Source organism: Crinia signifera, chromosome 8, assembly GCF_055691185.1.
Source record: "Crinia signifera chromosome 8, ASM5569118v1, whole genome shotgun sequence".
In the NCBI taxonomy this organism is placed as follows: domain Eukaryota; kingdom Metazoa; phylum Chordata; class Amphibia; order Anura; family Myobatrachidae; genus Crinia; species Crinia signifera.
This window is the reverse complement of record NC_139224.1, coordinates 114,323,096-114,342,586: the sequence shown is the minus strand read 5'-3', so window position 1 is coordinate 114,342,586 and position 19,491 is coordinate 114,323,096. Positions and strand designations below refer to the sequence as shown.

Sequence of the window (19,491 nt, the reverse complement as noted above, 5' to 3'; positions counted from 1 at the left end):
GAGTGTGTTGGTACTTCTGTATCTATATATTTGGGTTGATTTTTAATTAACCTCTGTTACTGTGATCATAGCTTTCTCATGCACCCTTGATAAGCTCATTTACCTGAAACCTGTGACAGCTGCCCCTTTAATTCTAATTCAGGTGCTGTGTTTGGGATTGTCTCACCTTATGAAAGCCATGTTACTTGGCAGTTGAGCATTAACCCAGAAAAAAACACATGTTCATTTTAGCTATGATGTGTAAGCAGGTGCCAGGTTCTCAAGATAACCAGTTGCTAGTGTAGGACTTGCAGTGAAATGGGGTCCCTTGGCGATGGGCTGCAAGCTTAAATGCATTGATCAATTCATGAACTAAAACCCCATTATTTATTTATTGATTATTTGAATGTTAAGGTGAGTTAGTTTGTTGTAGTGAGTGCTGGGCCCCCTGTGTTTGTATTTACTAGAGTGTGTGGTCACAGGCCACCGCACCCCACCCTGGGATGTGGGTGCAGTTTGCATCCCATTCCTAGGAATGGCGAGTGTGTTGGTACTTCTGTATCTATATATTTGGGTTGATTTTTAATTAACCTCTGTTACTGTGATCATAGCTTTCTCATGCACCCTTGATAAGCTCATTTACCTGAAACCTGTGACAGCTGCCCCTTTAATTCTAATTCAGGTGCTGTGTTTGGGATTGTCTCACCTTATGAAAGCCATGTTACTTGGCAGTTGAGCATTAACCCAGAAAAAAACACATGTTCATTTTAGCTATGATGTGTAAGCAGGTGCCAGGTTCTCAAGATAACCAGTTGCTAGTGTAGGACTTGCAGTGAAATGGGGTCCCTTGGCGATGGGCTGCAAGCTTAAATGCATTGATCAATTCATGAACTAAAACCCCATTATTTATTTATTGATTATTTGAATGTTAAGGTGAGTTAGTTTGTTGTAGTGAGTGCTGGGCCCCCTGTGTTTGTATTTACTAGAGTGTGTGGTCACAGGCCACCGCACCCCACCCTGGGATGTGGGTGCAGTTTGCATCCCATTCCTAGGAATGGCGAGTGTGTTGGTACTTCTGTATCTATATATTTGGGTTGATTTTTAATTAACCTCTGTTACTGTGATCATAGCTTTCTCATGCACCCTTGATAAGCTCATTTACCTGAAACCTGTGACAGCTGCCCCTTTAATTCTAATTCAGGTGCTGTGTTTGGGATTGTCTCACCTTATGAAAGCCATGTTACTTGGCAGTTGAGCATTAACCCAGAAAAAAACACATGTTCATTTTAGCTATGATGTGTAAGCAGGTGCCAGGTTCTCAAGATAACCAGTTGCTAGTGTAGGACTTGCAGTGAAATGGGGTCCCTTGGCGATGGGCTGCAAGCTTAAATGCATTGATCAATTCATGAACTAAAACCCCATTATTTATTTATTGATTATTTGAATGTTAAGGTGAGTTAGTTTGTTGTAGTGAGTGCTGGGCCCCCTGTGTTTGTATTTACTAGAGTGTGTGGTCACAGGCCACCGCACCCCACCCTGGGATGTGGGTGCAGTTTGCATCCCATTCCTAGGAATGGCGAGTGTGTTGGTACTTCTGTATCTATATATTTGGGTTGATTTTTAATTAACCTCTGTTACTGTGATCATAGCTTTCTCATGCACCCTTGATAAGCTCATTTACCTGAAACCTGTGACAGCTGCCCCTTTAATTCTAATTCAGGTGCTGTGTTTGGGATTGTCTCACCTTATGAAAGCCATGTTACTTGGCAGTTGAGCATTAACCCAGAAAAAAACACATGTTCATTTTAGCTATGATGTGTAAGCAGGTGCCAGGTTCTCAAGATAACCAGTTGCTAGTGTAGGACTTGCAGTGAAATGGGGTCCCTTGGCGATGGGCTGCAAGCTTAAATGCATTGATCAATTCATGAACTAAAACCCCATTATTTATTTATTGATTATTTGAATGTTAAGGTGAGTTAGTTTGTTGTAGTGAGTGCTGGGCCCCCTGTGTTTGTATTTACTAGAGTGTGTGGTCACAGGCCACCGCACCCCACCCTGGGATGTGGGTGCAGTTTGCATCCCATTCCTAGGAATGGCGAGTGTGTTGGTACTTCTGTATCTATATATTTGGGTTGATTTTTAATTAACCTCTGTTACTGTGATCATAGCTTTCTCATGCACCCTTGATAAGCTCATTTACCTGAAACCTGTGACAGCTGCCCCTTTAATTCTAATTCAGGTGCTGTGTTTGGGATTGTCTCACCTTATGAAAGCCATGTTACTTGGCAGTTGAGCATTAACCCAGAAAAAAACACATGTTCATTTTAGCTATGATGTGTAAGCAGGTGCCAGGTTCTCAAGATAACCAGTTGCTAGTGTAGGACTTGCAGTGAAATGGGGTCCCTTGGCGATGGGCTGCAAGCTTAAATGCATTGATCAATTCATGAACTAAAACCCCATTATTTATTTATTGATTATTTGAATGTTAAGGTGAGTTAGTTTGTTGTAGTGAGTGCTGGGCCCCCTGTGTTTGTATTTACTAGAGTGTGTGGTCACAGGCCACCGCACCCCACCCTGGGATGTGGGTGTAGTTTGCATCCCATTCCTAGGAATGGCGAGTGTGTTGGTACTTCTGTATCTATATATATATATATATATATATATATATATATATATATATATATATATATATATATATATATATACACACTAGGTGATTCATCGCGCCCGCGCTCTTCACACCGTCGTAAGGGGCTGCGCCCCCTTAATTTGTGACCATTTGTATATGAAAAAGATGGTTAGAATTGTATGAAAGATGGCCTGTATTGCAACTTGAGTTATAGGTGAAATGTGTTAAATAGAGAGCATATGATGTGGAAGGGGGTGTGTATTGTTTTGTTTAATTAAAAAGCGGGGGTGGGGGTGTGGGTACCGCGAATTGTGGGAGGGTGGGTCGCGGGGGCGGGGGGTTGCCGCAATGACAGGAGGGGGGGTCAGGGGTGGGGAATCGCGGTAGGGGGGTCGTGGGGGGCACCGTGAACAGCGGGAGGGGGGGCCCGGGGGGTTGGCGCGAATCGTGGGAGGGGGGGTCGCGGGGTGCCGCAATCGCAGGAGGGGGGGGTGTCACGGGGTGGGGCCGCGAATTGCGGGAGTCACCGGGGGTGCCGCGAATTGCGGGGGGTGTGCTGCAAATCGCGGGAGGGGGGTCGCGGGGGGTGCCGCGAATCGCCACAAGAAAAAATCAACACAGAAAGTTCAACACATGTAAATGTTGACATAAGTGTGGCACTTCATCGGTGTCCATGTCGACACATGAGAATGAATATGAAAACATTGAAAAAGTGAAAAATAAATCTTGTCAACCTTTTTCATTGTCGACCATAGCCATGTCAGTGTTTTGCATGTGCCATTTAATCGTGGGGATGCCGTGAATGGGGGGGGGGGGGAGGAGGGAGGGAGGTGCATACCTCCCAACATGACCCTCTCCAAGTGGGACACATTGCTCTGTTTCTGGACTTTCTTCTTAATTTATGGATTACCATCACCTGTGCTTAAGCACCTTTCTTATCAATTACCCTGTTTAAAACAGGTGATGACAATCATAAATTAAGATGGAAGTCCACAACCCAGCGTTACAGCTCCAGACACACTTTGAGTGACAGATGTAGCCAAATATATAAGATATATATATATATATATATATATATATATATATATATATATATATATATATAATCAACCCCCCTTACCCCTCCACATGCCGCCACATTCAGGGTCCTGGCCGCAGCGCAGATCTTGTCCTGGCTCCGTCTCCTCCTGCAGTACTTCTAATGAAAAATAACTATCGGAAAATGGTTGCCCCCTAACAGCAGACCTCTAGCATCCTTAAAAACTGTCTGCTGTTAGGGGGCAGCCATTTTGTGATGGTCATTATAGAACTGCAGGAGGAGACTGAGCTAGCTGCGGGACCCTGAATGCGGCGGCGGCACGCGGAGGGGTAAGGGTTTTTTTAACTTCACTTGGTAAGGTGGGTGGGAGGGGGGGGCGGCGCTGCCGATATCGGCGAAGGGGGCGAAAAAAATTCTAGTTACGCCACTGGGCAGATAATAACATTCATTTTTGTGCGTGTGACAGTTAACCACCAGTATATTTTAGACGTGTGGGAGGAAACCGGAGTACCTGGAGGAAACCTATGCAAGTACGGGGGTATCATACAAAGCTCATACAGGGTATTTGTGTGGATTGAACCCATGACCTCAGTGCTGTGAGGCCACAGTGCTAACAATTACACTGTCCGTTCTGCCTCCTCCATAGTGTGAACAGGAACCGGGTCGCTTGACCCAATAAACCTGTTCACACCGCAAAGCAACGAACCAGTAAGAACCCTTATTTTTATCCAGTTCGTATTGCTACCGGTTTGCTGTATACCCTTTCACATCACACCATTTACCGGGTAGAACAGGCATTAACCCGGTAATTAGGTGTGATGTGAAAGGGGTATCAGTAACAATATTTTGGAACTGAGTAATTCTACTATTTTTTGTATCAACGTTTACACTTTGTTTTTGCTGCTCTTGTGTTTGTGAATCATTTCTATGCAAGTTAAATAGTATTCATAGGCGTGCGCACATAGAGTGTTAGGGGTGCACAGGCACCCCCTAATGCTGTGCCCACACTTATATACTTTTGCTTTTAGAACTGGTATTCCACTAAAACAAGCGCCCATCAATCAAGTATGTGTGTTTTGCATTGTTAATTGTAATAGATCATTGTCATATCACTACATACCTGCATCATTCATGTATGTTTATGACTTTATTTGCATGTACTGTTACACAGAGTAATTAGAAGATTAAAACTGAACTAGGCAGAAGATTATGGTGTGGCTGAGAGATGTTTTATATTGTAGCGAGTGCGAATAGTTCATAGACACGTCTGATTGGTGGTGTTAGACACACCCAATGGGCGTGTAAGACACCCCTTAATGAAATGTGCACCCCCTAATGAAATGTGCTGCGCACGCCTAAGATAGTATTATGAGTGATAAATAATGTAACTTACCTTATCATAGGATTCTGCTTTTGGCCTGCCAAACGTGCTGTTGCTCGTCCAGGTGTTGGGTAGTAAAATTTTTGCACTTCTAATAAATACTCTGTTTTCTGTGGCTTTTAGCATGTAGGTAGAAGCGTCTGACACCATTTTCTGTCAACACATTTAAAAACAGAATTAAAAAAAAAAATACTTATATTATATATCCTCCATGGCAGACATTTTAGGATAAGTCATGTAACTAGTTTTACCAGTGATTATATATGGTCTGTCAGGTCAGTCAAACACGATCAAATATTCTTGCCTTTAAGCAGATGCATTTGTATGACTCTGGAACTGCAGAAATGGCTTATGACCTCTACGGCGTTACACACAGAAGCCTGATTCTAATCACAGTATATGTGAGGAGTGATCTGACTCCACATACTGTAACTGGCAGATCCATGCACAACACATGTCAGCAAATCTGACCCTAAACAGACCACATAGAGGGGTCAATCCTATTACCTGCAATGATCTCACGGTTTGCACCGAGTGCTAATTCGGGCTGAAACCAGCCCACGAAGGACGAGAGATCAGGTGCCGTTGCTGGCGTTAAAGCTCTGTGGCAACAGCTTGTCACACCCTTTGCCATTAATAGTACTGCCCTCATAGAATAATATATGTAAAACAAATGTTTTTTAGGGGCTCTAGTCAAAAGGTCCACAATAAATAAAAAATAAATAAAAAAGGAGGTTCGCATAAAATTAAAATGTTAAAAGGACATTTTTCAGAAAGTGAACAGGTGGAATGTCAACTCTGTTGGCAGAATGTCGACATTAGGGTTAGGCTGATGGGGAGGTCCGGGTCAAGCAGTACAGGGAGCATAAGGGATTAGCAGAGAAATACTGAGCATAATGCTGGAAGATCAGAGGCCTGACCTGACCTGGAACAGGTAAAGCACTTTGCACAATAGACAAGAATTTAAAAGATATCGCTCAGACGGGCCCTTAAGTGGTGTAACTATACATTTAGCTCCCCCCTGCCAAAAAGGTTTGTGGTGGCACATTCAATATTATTAACGATGCACGTGAGTGGGTAGTTCACACCCCCCCACCCCCACCCCACTCTGTCTGCTGAATATTCAGATCGATATTGGCTATGTTCAGGATGGTCCTGGTGATGTCACTGAACAATATTGTGTACCGATATCATTCAGTGTGTACACTCAATGTCTCTGAACAGTGGCACCACCGATATAGTTAACTGTATCGGTGGTGCCCCTTTTTAAGCACTGTATATGGGGCTTTTGTCAGCACTGGGACACCAGGTCGACATATCTACATGATTAAAGTGGACACTAAATGTTGACATTATGGGTTTTTGTTTGAGGCGTGGCTACGGAGGGTAGGGAGTGAGACGCAGGTCGCTGCTCTCTCCCGCTCCATACTAATAGTAAATATCCTGTATAGAGCTCCCCAGTGAGGAAAGACCAAGTCCGGCAAAAGAAGGGAGTCTTTTCCCCCTCACCATCGGTGTCTATTACCTGCGCTGGGCTGCAGTATCGCGTGGAGTAGAGAATCCAGCGTACCGGCGGCTTGTATTGCGGGGCGAGGAAGGTGGACGCCGGGAGCGGAGGTGACGTAGGCAGCTGACGTAGGTGGCTGACGAGCGGGCTGACGAGTGAGCAGACGCCGGGACAGGGCTCGAGGACGGAGCCGTACAGCAGCATCGCCGCATTAGCTGTGAGTGGCTAGGAGAGGAGAAGCGTGAGCGCCCAGAGCAGAAGCGCCCAGTGAACAAGCGCCCAGTGAACAAGCGTCCGGCTGCTAGCAAGAGGACGGGGACGCAAGCAGCTGACAAACGGGCAGGCTGGGAGCTGGAGCATAAGCCTGATACAAGTGGCTGGGAGCTTCAGGCGAGTGGCTGGGAGTAAGGAGTGTGAGGGAGGCAGCGGAGGAGGATTGAGCTGGACAAAAACGGACAATATTCCTGATAGCTAAAACGGGATTGATATCTCCTAAAAATAGGAGCCAGGTTCCAGAAGGAAAGACTGGAGCCGAGTGACTTCAATTACAGTGGCCAGGGGCATATGTGAGTAACCCGCAATCTCCTTTCTTTTTTCTGGTCCCCTTTTATTTCCCTGTATATGGTTTTGCCTTATTGGTTTCTCTCTTGCCCTCTTCAAAACACCTAAAAGTGGTTCACCTGCAGTTCAGTGAATAAAAGGTTGGACTGAGACGCATATCATTAAACATCTTAAAAAATTATAAAAAGACATTCCACACTCCCCCTCCCTTTGGCCTCCTCCCTCCTAGTATAGGATTTCCATCTAAAGCCACAGAAAGTATAACAACCTTGCCCTTAAAAACTGTAAAATGGGGAAAACCCAGAACACAGCAGCAGCTAATAAGCTGGCAAAATTCTCGAGGCAGCCTGTTACCCCAACACCTACTACCAGAGAAGGGACTTCACCTCCAATTACCCCTCCAGAGCCAGAACAAAGTGAATCATCCATACAAAAAGTGCTGGATGCCCTCGCGGCAAGTGAGGGGCGTTTGGCCAGTAAAATTGAGAAGGTGCAAGAGGACTTGGACGCAATTAAGCAGTCCGTCCAGAGGGTTAAAGAACGAGTCAAAGAAGTGGAAAATCGCACCTCATCATTAGAGGATACAGTGACCCCTCTGGTAGCACAATTTGAGGATATGGCTGCGCAACTTAAGTCCTTTAACATAAAGATGACGGATATGGAAGGACGTTTCAGAAGAAACAATTTGAGATTTGTAGGGCTGCCGGAAAAAATAGAGGGAGCTAATCCGGAAATGTTCCTGGAGAACTGGTTAATAAAAGTATATGGGCAAGAGGCCTTCTCTAAATATTTTTTCAGTGGAGAGAGCCCACCGTGTTCCCATGAGACCTTCTCCCCCGGGGGCACCAGCCCGTACTTTTATCGCAAAAATACTCCATTACTCAGACCGGGACACAATTCTTAAACTAACTAGAGTTAAAGGTCCATTACTTTGGGATACCACAAGGATTTCAGTGTTCCCGGACTATGCTGTTGGGGTTCAACGAGAAAGAGCACAATACTACGAGATCAAGAAACGCCTGAGAGAGCTTGAGATTCAATATGCAGTGCTCTTCCCGGCTAAACTCAGGGTGGTCCATGAGGGAAATACAAAATTCTTTTTAACACCAAAGGAAGCTGCAGCCTGGTTGGACTCTAAATTCCCAGGCAAACGTGCATTGAATGCTAGCTGAATGCCTAAATGTGTAGAGATTTAAAATAAGTTTAAGAGCAAAAAGTGATTCTCTGCCCCCTTCCCCCCCCCCCTTTTTTTTCTCTCTGTGATCGTGAAGGTACCAAGGGGATAGCGGGAATATGAGTGGGTTCCCGACCCTTGTCTGATAATGTAACAGAGACTCTTGAGAATGACCCTCTTCCCGATAAAGGCCCTTATTCTGATCGGTGCGGCCGGAGCCGCATATGCGGCTCCGACCGCACCAGACGAATCCCCGCCTTCCATACGGATCGCCACGGCCGTCCGTACGCGGCCATGTGGCGATCCGCATGATTGTGGACGGGGATACGCCTCCTCCATGGTGGGAGCAGCCCCTGCATTCGATGGTCGCTGAACATCGAATGCAGGGCCGCACGCTCCACCAGGTCCCGCAGCACAAGACCACACGGACACTTGTCCGTGTGAAATCTTGTATGGGGGCGGGCAGCTGACATCCGGCGATGTCAGATGCCCGCCCTGTACCCACGCGTCATAGCCTCATTAGCATGCGTACGCCCCGCGTTTGCATGGGAACGCCCATGAAACGCGGGGCGTATGCATATGCAAATGAGGCTTCGTAGCCCCTCACGCCCCTATCCACCCCCTTTGCGGCGGACAAAATACGTGTACGGCGATTTCGGCTGCACATGCGCAGAGTGCCCTCTGCACATGCGCAGACCGAAAACATCGGCGGAACGGCCGCAAGCGGCCGTTACCGCTTCAACCAGAATAAGGGCCAAAGAAATGACTAAATGTCTCTCTAGGGATCCTATGAGTATAATGGTCTCGGGAGCAGGAGGGAACCCTCAACATGTACCCTTGTGTTATTTAAAATTTTAGGCAAATGTATAATGAATTAACTAACATGTCAGTACAAGGAGTAATGGCCTATTTAAGATAGGCCTGGTTGGTCTGATTAACTGCTAAAATTAAGAGCAGGAATATGAGCACGTATGTTAAATTGAAATAATTATTACTGGAGGGTAGGGGTTAGGGGTGGGTTTTGTTATTGGGGTTTTTTTTTTTTTTTTTTTTTTTTTTTTTTTGGGGGTATTAGGAACATGACAGGGTTATTCTTTCCTGTTGATAATATGATGGTGAATATGGAAAATGACTCCTCTATGATAGAAAAAAAAAAGAAAAGTTTAATTATCTCACTGGGGATCCTGTGATTATAATGGTTCTGGGAGCGGGGGAGAGCCCCCAACCTGTAGCCATTAGATTGATTGCCTCAATACAATACAGTGTAAATAGGAAAGGGAAAGGGTTGATGTGGGTGGGTCGGGATATGAAGCGTGTCAAGGGTAGAAGAGAGGGAGGGCATGCAGGGAGGGGGGTGGAGGGGGGGGGGGAGAGGCTGGGAGGGAAAGGGATAGGTTGATTAAAAACTGGAGGGAAGAAGCCTCATGCTGTGAAACTGAGATAAGAGTAACTACCCCTTGTTATATGTACGAAAGGAAAATTGAATGTCGGTAAATTATAGTGTACTCACGTGGAACGTGAGGGGAGTAAATAACAAAATAAAACGATCCCTTGTCAGAATCAGAATCAGAATCAACTTTATTGGCCATGTATGCTTGCGCACACTAGGAATTTTTTGTGGATTTACAGTGCAGCATCAAGCAGGGATGAAGGTGGGGGGGTGAAGGCATTACATATATTACATTAAGACATTACATGTGGGGAACACATACCCGCCGAGGTATATTCGCCAGCATAATGAGGTATATTCGCCAGCAGGCAGCAGATATAATATGTCTACAGGAGACCCACCTGGAGGGTGGTAAGGTGTTGTCATTAAAAAAAACCTGGATAGGGTGGGCCTATCATTCAACTCACACCTCCACCTCCAGGGGGGTCTCAGTCCTGATACGTAGGGGGGTCCCATTTTCTAATGATAAGATCATAGTTGATCAATGGGGAAGATACATCTTCATTAAGTGTAGAATCGGTCCCAGGGCTCTGCTGCTGATGTCGGTATATATACCACCACCTTTCAGCTATGACGTATTAAAGGCAGCAGCTGAATTTATGGCACTATATCCTAATGTTCCCATTATTATGTTAGGTGACTTTAATAATGTGATGGACCCAATTCTGGATAGAAAGAGGGTAAGGAACACGGGAGGCATAACACGGAAAAATGGGTTCCCAGAAACAGTCAAAGAAATGGGGCTGCGGGACGTATGGAGGGAAAAATACCCGGAGGTACAACAATATTCTTGTTTTTCGAGCTCCTACGATACATTTTCGAGAATAGATCTAGTGCTGGTGTCCGAAGAATTGATTCCGAATACCCAGGAAATCACTTATTTAACAAGAGGGATTTCAGATCACTCCCCAATAATGTATAAAATAGACCTAGGTGAAAAAAGGGGATTCACATTTTGGAAATTAAATACATTTTGGTTGACACAGTTTGAGTCCGGGGAGCAATTTGAAGCTATGTTGCAGGAGTTCTTTATGCTCAATAATGGTTCAGCCCCCATCGAAATCATATGGGACACCTTTAAAGCCAGTGTTAGGGGAACCTTGATACGGGAGATAGCAGGCCGAAAGGCATCATTTCGGGCTAAAGAAAGGGAGCTGGAAAATAATTGCTGTACTGCGGAGTCAGTATATCTTTCGAATAGTACAGAGGAACACAAAGTAAGATGGAGGGATGCCCAAGACGCTTGGCGACAATGTCTAGCGGAGAAGGAAAAAATCCGAGAACTGTACGCAGGGCACTTGAGATATACTGAAGGGGACAGACCTGGGAGTTTCTTAGCGGGAATAGTAAAACAGGATAGGCTTGCAAATACAGTAATAGAAATAAAAGTAAAAGGAGGAAGCTCAGTCTATCAGACACCAGAGATAGCCGAGGAATTTAGAGAATTCTACTCCCAGCTATATCAATCCAGTCAGATACATACTCCAGAGGAGATCCAAAGCTATCTAGCCAATATAAGCCATCCGACTCTGTCTCTAGCCTCTAGGGAAATCCTGGACGCCCCCATAACTCTGGAAGAGATTGATGCTGCTATAATCTCTATACCAGGGGGAAAAGCGCCAGGAATGGACTGGATACCCCAAGAACTCTACAAGAAGTATAGCAGATTTTTCACCCCAAGGTTTCTGACTTTGCTTAATGAGGCTTATGAGCATGGAAAACTTCCTAGCTCAATGTCAGAAGCCTTAATAACGGTAATTTTAAAGAAAGACAAAGACCCTAAGGAGGTGGAATCGTATAGGCCAATATCTCTGTTAACTAATGACGTGAAGATCTTAGCCAAGGTCCTCTCAAACAGGTTAAGTCAGGTCCTTACAGAAGTTATACACAGTGATCAAGCCGGGTTCATGCCAGGAAGGTCCACAACCTCTAATTTGAGAAGACTGTTTCTCCATTTGCAAGTGCAGCAGGAGGAGAGGCAGAATGCGGCTGTTATTTCTCTTGACGCGGCCAAAGCCTTTGATACCATTGAATGGTCCTATTTATGGGAAACCATGGAATGGATAGGGATTGGCCCGGTGTTTATTAACTGGACAAAATTATTATATTGTTAGCCAGCCGCAAGAGTCTCGGTAAATAATTACATTTCCCCTAGATTTGAGATTAAACGCGGAACAAGACAAGGATGCCCGATGTCCCCGGGTCTCTTCGCCATGGCCATTGAGCCCCTGGCATGCCTTATAAGAGAAAGCAGAATAATAAAGGGAATTAATATTGGAAAAAAGGAAGATCGAATAGCCCTATATGCAGATGATATTTTATTGTTTGTACACAATCATCTTGAGGCAGTGCCGGGGGTGGTGGGGATGGTGGAGAGTTTCGGGGGATATTCGGGCCTCAACATTAATTGGAGTAAGTCATGTATATTACCCCTGGAGGGCCCATGCCCCCCATTGGTGACGGCCCTGGCCCCACTTAAATGGGTGGAGGAGTTCCAGTATTTAGGGATAAAAGTAACTAGGGACACTTCAAGGTTTGAGAAATTAAATATAACCCCGCAAATTGAATACATTAAATCTAAAATAGAGCCTTGGGGACGTCTCCCTCTGACGGTAACTGGGAAAATCAACTTAGTAAAGATGATAGTACAGCCGAAGGTTCTGTATGTGCTACAGCACTCCCCAATATACCTCCCAAGGCGAATTTTCCGCAAGATAGATGGGCTAATATCATCTTTAATCTGGTCTAATAAAAGACCAAGATTGAAATTAGAAACACTAACTCGACCAAAAGGGGAGGGAGGGTTGGCACTGCCGAACCTTTGGCTGTACTATCTAGCCACACAATTGGCACACTTAAGATCACTGATTCAAAGGGGGACAGAAGAGGATGGCTTTGGAGAGATAGTAAGGATTCTAACCTCTGGACATACCCCCCTAGAGATGTTATTGAGTGGCAATATGAGACGGAAATGGCCACCAATTATTAGGCAGATGAGCTTAGTATGGAAACAGGCAGAGGGACTACTGGGAAGTCGGGGAATGGACCCTGGCACGCCGCTGTATGGGACTAAAACTCTGACAGAATTGGGGAAATTGCAAATAGGGAAGATATGGGGACCAAAAGGAGTTAAAACACTGGGACAATTATATGAGAACGAGGAGTTAAGGTCATTCCAGTCCCTTAAATTGGAATTCTCCCTCCCCAATAAATATTTGTTTAGTTATATGCAACTGCGCCATGCCTGTAATACCCAATTTGGGAGGGCTAGCCCGAAATTAGAGCATGCGGAAACTAAAAAACTGTTGAAGAAATGCCCAGGGAGCCATGAGGTATCTTACATATATCGGGCCCTCGGTCAAGTAATTCATAGGGGTGATCTAGTGGAGTTAAAGTCTAAATGGGAGATGGACTTAGGTCCGATCTCCGAACAGGAATGGCAGGAGACCCTTGCAAACATACGGTTGGCAACCAACCAAGTGAGTCTGCAGCAGATCCAGCTATTTATAGTCCATAGAACATATATGACATCAGAACTATTATATAGAATTGGGGGGAGAGATAGTGCTAACTGTCCCAAATGTACAAACAACATAGGCACATTTTGGCACTTGCTTTGGACTTGTCCAGAGGTGATTGAATTCTGGGAGGATGTAATCAAAGAGTTGGTTGATAGAGGAATTCCCAAGGAAAGCTGAACACCATCCGCCTGTGTACTGGCCAATATAAAGAAGGGAGGGATGGAAAAACATTTAAGACTGTTTGCTATCATAGCACTCACTCTGGCTAAGACCTGTATAGCCCGAAAGTGGATGGCCAAAGAAGGCCCTGACGTAGACACTTGGAAAGCCCTTATGAACACTAATATGGCACATGAAAAATTTACGTACATGGCAAGGGGAAAGATAAATACTTTTTATAGGATCTGGAATAACTGGACTATATAGAAAGATGAGTTCTAATAGTCAAGAAAGATCAAAGGACACAGGGTCACAATGGCCCTTATTCTGATCTGTGCGGATATTCCCGCATTCTTACGGAGCGGTCCGCACGCCACGGTGTTTTGCCGCATGCGGCCGTCGTCCGTAGAAACGCCCACGTGTCCTCCGCATTCGGACGGACTCACTCTTTAAGAACAGGGCGTGTTTACGGACGACATACAAACCATGCGTGTGCGGGAGAAACACTCCGATTCTGCACGGTATTACCGAGTATTACAGAGTATGCTCGGAAATACCGCATCCAAACGGGAGGCAAGCGGTGCTACCGCCCGTAAGCGGAGTATTTACGCCAAAAAACTCACTATGAAGTATCTTCTGCAATACATCACATGACCCACTTATTCAATTACCTATCCTCATAAAAAACAGCTTATTTGGAATTGGAATCAATTAGATTCCAATATATCCTTACAAGCATGCCTAACACATGCATTGCACACATTAACCCTTACAGCAATGTAAGTGCAATGGTTTGTATTACACCCTGGGTAAAAGGTTATAAACAATCTACACATATACTATTTAAAGTGCAAATAAAACCAACAACTGTGAACTTGCATAAAGATTTTATTTACAAACACCATTAACATATAAAAATAAAAATGTCAAATAATAATTTAAAGCAGGAGATCACGGATGTCCTGCAGGTCTGCTTGAAGGAGCCGCAAATGGTGCTCCGCTCGCAGGACGGCCCCACGCACCCCCTCATCTGCCGGTGTGGTGTCATCTGTGGGCATGTCAAAGGGGCAAAAATTAGTCATGTTATTCATGCATACATTTCACATACTGCGACATAAATTGCACAAATGCTAGGTGACATGTGTGTATATATATATATATCTATCTATGTAGAGAGATAGAGACACACATAGATAAATAGATATGACACATACATATATACATACATGCTAACTTATTTACTACATACTGTCTTTTTTGGCCTCTACCCTTTACTCTGCAGAAGACATAACAGTCATAGTGTTTCTTCTCAGTCACAACCCACCCATGACTAACCAATGACAAGCATGTCATGGCCTCCGTCAATAAGAACTTGTCACAATCTGCTCAGTCTAAGTTCAGTGATGGTTCGTGGCATGGGAGTTATGCAAATGTCAGGAATGCACAGTACACATCCTCAAAATCATAATTCTGTCTAAACCAACCTACAATTCTGTGAGGGCAAAAAAACAATCTGAACTACAGGGGGTGTTTAGGTAGAGGAGGCTCCTGGGACACTGGCAACTTGTGACTCCATTCCAAGGTAGGCCGGCCCATACTCCATTTATAGCATACATCCTATAGTTTAGAAATAACATTCACCAACAATATAGATTCCACTATTTGATGGGTCATAATCAACACTTGCAGCAGGTGAATTTAATCCACAAATGATCCACTCATCCCTTTACTCCAGGATCCTGTTTAACTACAACGGTTATGTGGCAGTCAAAATGGAGCTCCAACCCATCCCACAAACCTGTGTAATTCAGAGGTGTCCTGGATGAAAGGGATGCCTTGGACACCCCATCTAAGCCGTACCTGTATCTGTAGCTACCCACTTTGGGGTCTATATGAATAGTATGGGCCAAAAATTTGTTATCACCAGTGCTACATAACAAATACCAGTACAACTACTTCATGAATGATGCATTATGTTAACATACCGATCTGCTGGTACTCCGGGGCCTGGCACGCCTCCTCCCCCTCGTCATCAGACTCCTCCGGGGCAACCGTGGCCTCCTCAGCCCCCTCCTCCGGCACCTCCTCTGCCACAATAACCTCCTCCTCCAACTCCTCCTCCACCTCCACCTCCTCCTCCTCCACCACCACCACCACCTCCTCCTCCACCTCCTCCTCCGCCACCAACACCTCCTCCTCCGCAACCAACTCCGCTTCCACATCCTCCTCCACCACCTCCTCACGCCCCTCCTCCTCCTCCACCACCATCTCCTCCTCCTCCACTTCCTCCTCCTCCACCCTTGCCGCCACCTCCTCCTCCGGGTCTTGGGCCTCCTCCTGGCCCAGGGCTGCCTCCGCCTCTTCACGGGCCTGTCGTGCTCGGGCTCGTGCTGTGTGGTAGAAAAAAACATCATGGTCAATGTCGGGTCATTGGGGCACATGTATTAATCCATAACAATACATACATGGAAGGGTGATAATGATGGCAAACGATGCAGGAAAGTAGCTCCTTACTGTTAATGGATTCCAAATTGTGACATGTAAATTATTATGTGATTGTTAGTAATTTGTTCACACATTACAACCCAGGCATTTATCAATGTGTAACATGTTAGTAATTTGTTCACACATTACAACCCAGGCATTTATCAATGTGTAACACATATTAGATCTGGCACATTGTATGCATCAGAATCCTCAATGCTATGGCATTACATATAAAAGCCACATGACTGCATGTTAACCAGGAAGAAGCACACATAACAGTCTATGGACTTTTAAACCCATGGACACCCACTTATATAAACAATAAAATGTGTTTCATGATATGCTATGTTGTAAGTGCGAAATTTCATAGCTAAAATACTCACAATCAGCAATTTCGCTCCTGAGTTGATGGAGCAGCTGGGGCTGGCGCCTGCGGAGGTCCGACCACCGCCTCTCCAGCTGCCCGAGGGACCTCCGCACCCGAGTGCGGGCGTAAATTCGGCGCCCTGCCGCAGCATAGGCCCTTCGCTTATGGCGGTTTGTGATAAACGGCCCCGCACGGCCCAGCCTTGTCTCCATGACGGAGACAAGAACCCTCAGCTCCGCATGTGTGAAGGGTTCTGCCCTTCGTGTCTCCGCCATGTTGACAATGGCATCTATCAACCAATCAGGTGGTGGCATTGGTTGATCACAGTTATTTGTGTTAATAACTTTATTGTTCATCTTTACATGAACAGCGTCTCTGCGCCAACACAAATGGTGACAAATTCGCATGCCTTCAAAACAGTAGTGTTGATGTATGGCAATGAACAAATCTGATATATATAAAACACAGTGTGTATGCACTTAGCAAATCCAATGACGCCTCGCTCCGCCAAGCAACGCGTGCTATAGCTTAGCAACGCCTAGCTGTACTTAGCATTATTTACTCTATGCATCTATGTGTATGCGTACATTTATGTGTAAAAGACACATACACACACTTGCAGGTATCCTGAGACCAGCATTATACACCAGCCCTGCCTGCCTGCCTGCCTGCCTGGCTGCCTGCTCCTTGAAATGTTGAAACATGTGAATGAATTCTAATATCATATATATAGATAGATATATATATATATATATATATATATATGCAAAGGAGAAACCCTTTCCTGCGCTTATAAGACTAGAGCAGCACCACCGAAGGGTCTACTGCTAGATAAGACCCATCAAATAGACATAGACAAAAAGGGGGGGATCGGGGTGCGCTGAAGAACAAATGAATATCACTTAAAAAGTTGTATATTTAATACAAAATATATAAAAAAGTACACTTTAACAATAAAACACCCTTCACAGGGAAATTACAATCATGCAAAATATATAAGCATGTATAATACAACAATTGGTGAACTTTAAGGATTTTGCTCGAATTGAAGAATTTCAAAACGCAGATACAAGGCCCAACGCGTTTCGTCTAGACAAGACTTCATCAGGGGCAGTAGACACTGTAATTAACAATAATATATAACATCAATCACATATCGATATACAGAAAAAGAACAGGAGGCGGAGATGGAAAAAAAGAGAAGGACAATGACCAAGATGAAAAGACCTCAATTAGTACCCAAAATCAGGTGACTGAAATTAGCCAGTGTTCACCACATGATGACAAAATGAAAGAACATACCTATGGAAATTCAAAGTATTAAATACCATAGGGATCACGTATCTCAGAGACAGTTCAGAAACAAGCTTCCGGCAATCTACATAAAGATTTCATTTCATGTTACAAAAAACTTCACACTCTAGCAGATACAATTTAGACTGAAATTTCAATAAATTCACATACCAGAAAAAAGGTGGATAAATGATAATATTTCTAATTTGCCAATTCAGAGTGGATAATGGTAATAAAATCCTCCAAATACATCTGATAGAAAAACAGTATTTTGTTGTAGTTACAATCCAAAAGAAATATGCAAGTTCAGTTCAAACAGAGTAGGCATCCAATACAACATAAAGAGGTTACTTACTTAATGCTTGAGCACCAGTCACATACAGCAAGGAATTCACCAAAGCTAATGACAGCTCTGTGCTGCTGGAGGGTATATAAAGCCCAAACCATGTGACATCATTTCCGGGAATGATTTGACCGAAAACGTACTTAAAAAGTGTTTATAAATAAAGAAAAATACTGAAAATGTTCCCTAATGCTAAACCGCTTAGTTGCCTACAAACCCAAATTAAAATATAACTTTCTTAGATAAAGGGATAGACGATTGGATCCGTTGGAACGCATAATTAACAGCGTGCGTTCCAAACGGCGGCCATTTTGGAAAAGGAAACACGGAGCTGTGCATGTAATATAGCCGTCCTAAGTGCAACGGCGCTCACAGGGATAAAGGTCCACTCTAATATTACTGTGGACATCTATTATTGTCACGCCGGTGGAGCGCAAAAGGTCTAATGTGCGCTCCATACGGCGGCCATATTAGCAGAAATGATTCATATGATAAAGTGTCAATCACTTATATTTCTAAAGGGAACTGTAATTGGCTAATTAAAACCATTTTATTAGTACAATAATTAGGTATATTTTTGAATTATAACATAGTGCAAATATGTCGTGAGTGTCTACCTAATCTATCAGAGGGACAATGTGTTTAATGTGAATTAATTAACTGGTGTACTATTAGTGTGTACTTTTGATGGGGGCATTTTTATTATTATTAATATAATATGTTTGTGGATATCTAGCTAATCAGTCTAAGGGACAATATATTTAAAGTGAAATTAATTAATTAGTGTGCTATTATTTTATACTAACCTAGAAAAATTAATCTAAAAAATAACTCTCTAGGAGTGAGAGGGAGGTGAACCCACTAAAAAAAGGGGGTAATAGTACTGACAAGAGTATATATTAACAAATGTCAAAAAAAAAAATGACTTACTATAATTGGTGCATATATATATATCTGCAAACAAATCAGACATCAACACATGAAAAAATCCCCAACACATTACAGAATAAATCAATGTACTCACCAGTCATCAGGGATAGTATCAACTACAATAATGAAGCTATAACAAACACATAAGATCCCTTGAACAAGGTATAATAATTAGCACCTATATTTAACTTCCCCCAAAACTAAGCACATATGATAAATATCTCCTATTTCTTTGCCATTAGGAGGGCAGGCAGGCTAATTTTCGTGTTGTAACACTGACAACTAACACACTGTACTTATTTGAAGAGGTGATTTTTACAATAATTGGTGTGTTCTGTCAACTCGATAACATGTACCTGAAGTATCTTTGCGCCACAGAGTCCCGCAGCTGGTATCCCCTCCGGCATTCAGGGGCGCGGGATGGGCGCATGGGCGGATCTTGCGGCTCAGATGGTACCTCCCACTCATCAAAGGGTATCTCACGCCGCACAGCAATGTTGTGGAAAAATATACACAGGCCCACGATCCTCGACACCATTTCAGGCGCATATTGTAAGTCACCACCAGTGCGGTGGAGCACTCTAAATCGACCTTTTAAAAGGCCAATTGAGCGCTCCACCACTTGCCTGGTGGCAACATGCGCCCGATTGAATGCCTCCTGTGGGCCCGGT

The 19,491-nt window shown here is 44.1% G+C and overlaps 1 protein-coding gene across 1 annotated transcript in view; it reads right to left on the bottom strand.

The window, feature by feature from the left end:
- Positions 1–19,491, bottom strand: part of LOC146026400 (calcium-activated chloride channel regulator 1-like) — a 74,776-nt gene that overhangs the window by 43,456 nt on the left and 11,829 nt on the right. Inside the window, exon 3 of the mRNA XM_083157044.1 lies at positions 5,041–5,181. Coding sequence (XP_083013170.1) covers positions 5,041–5,181 — 141 coding nt within the window. The remainder of the gene's footprint in view (positions 1–5,040; positions 5,182–19,491) is intronic.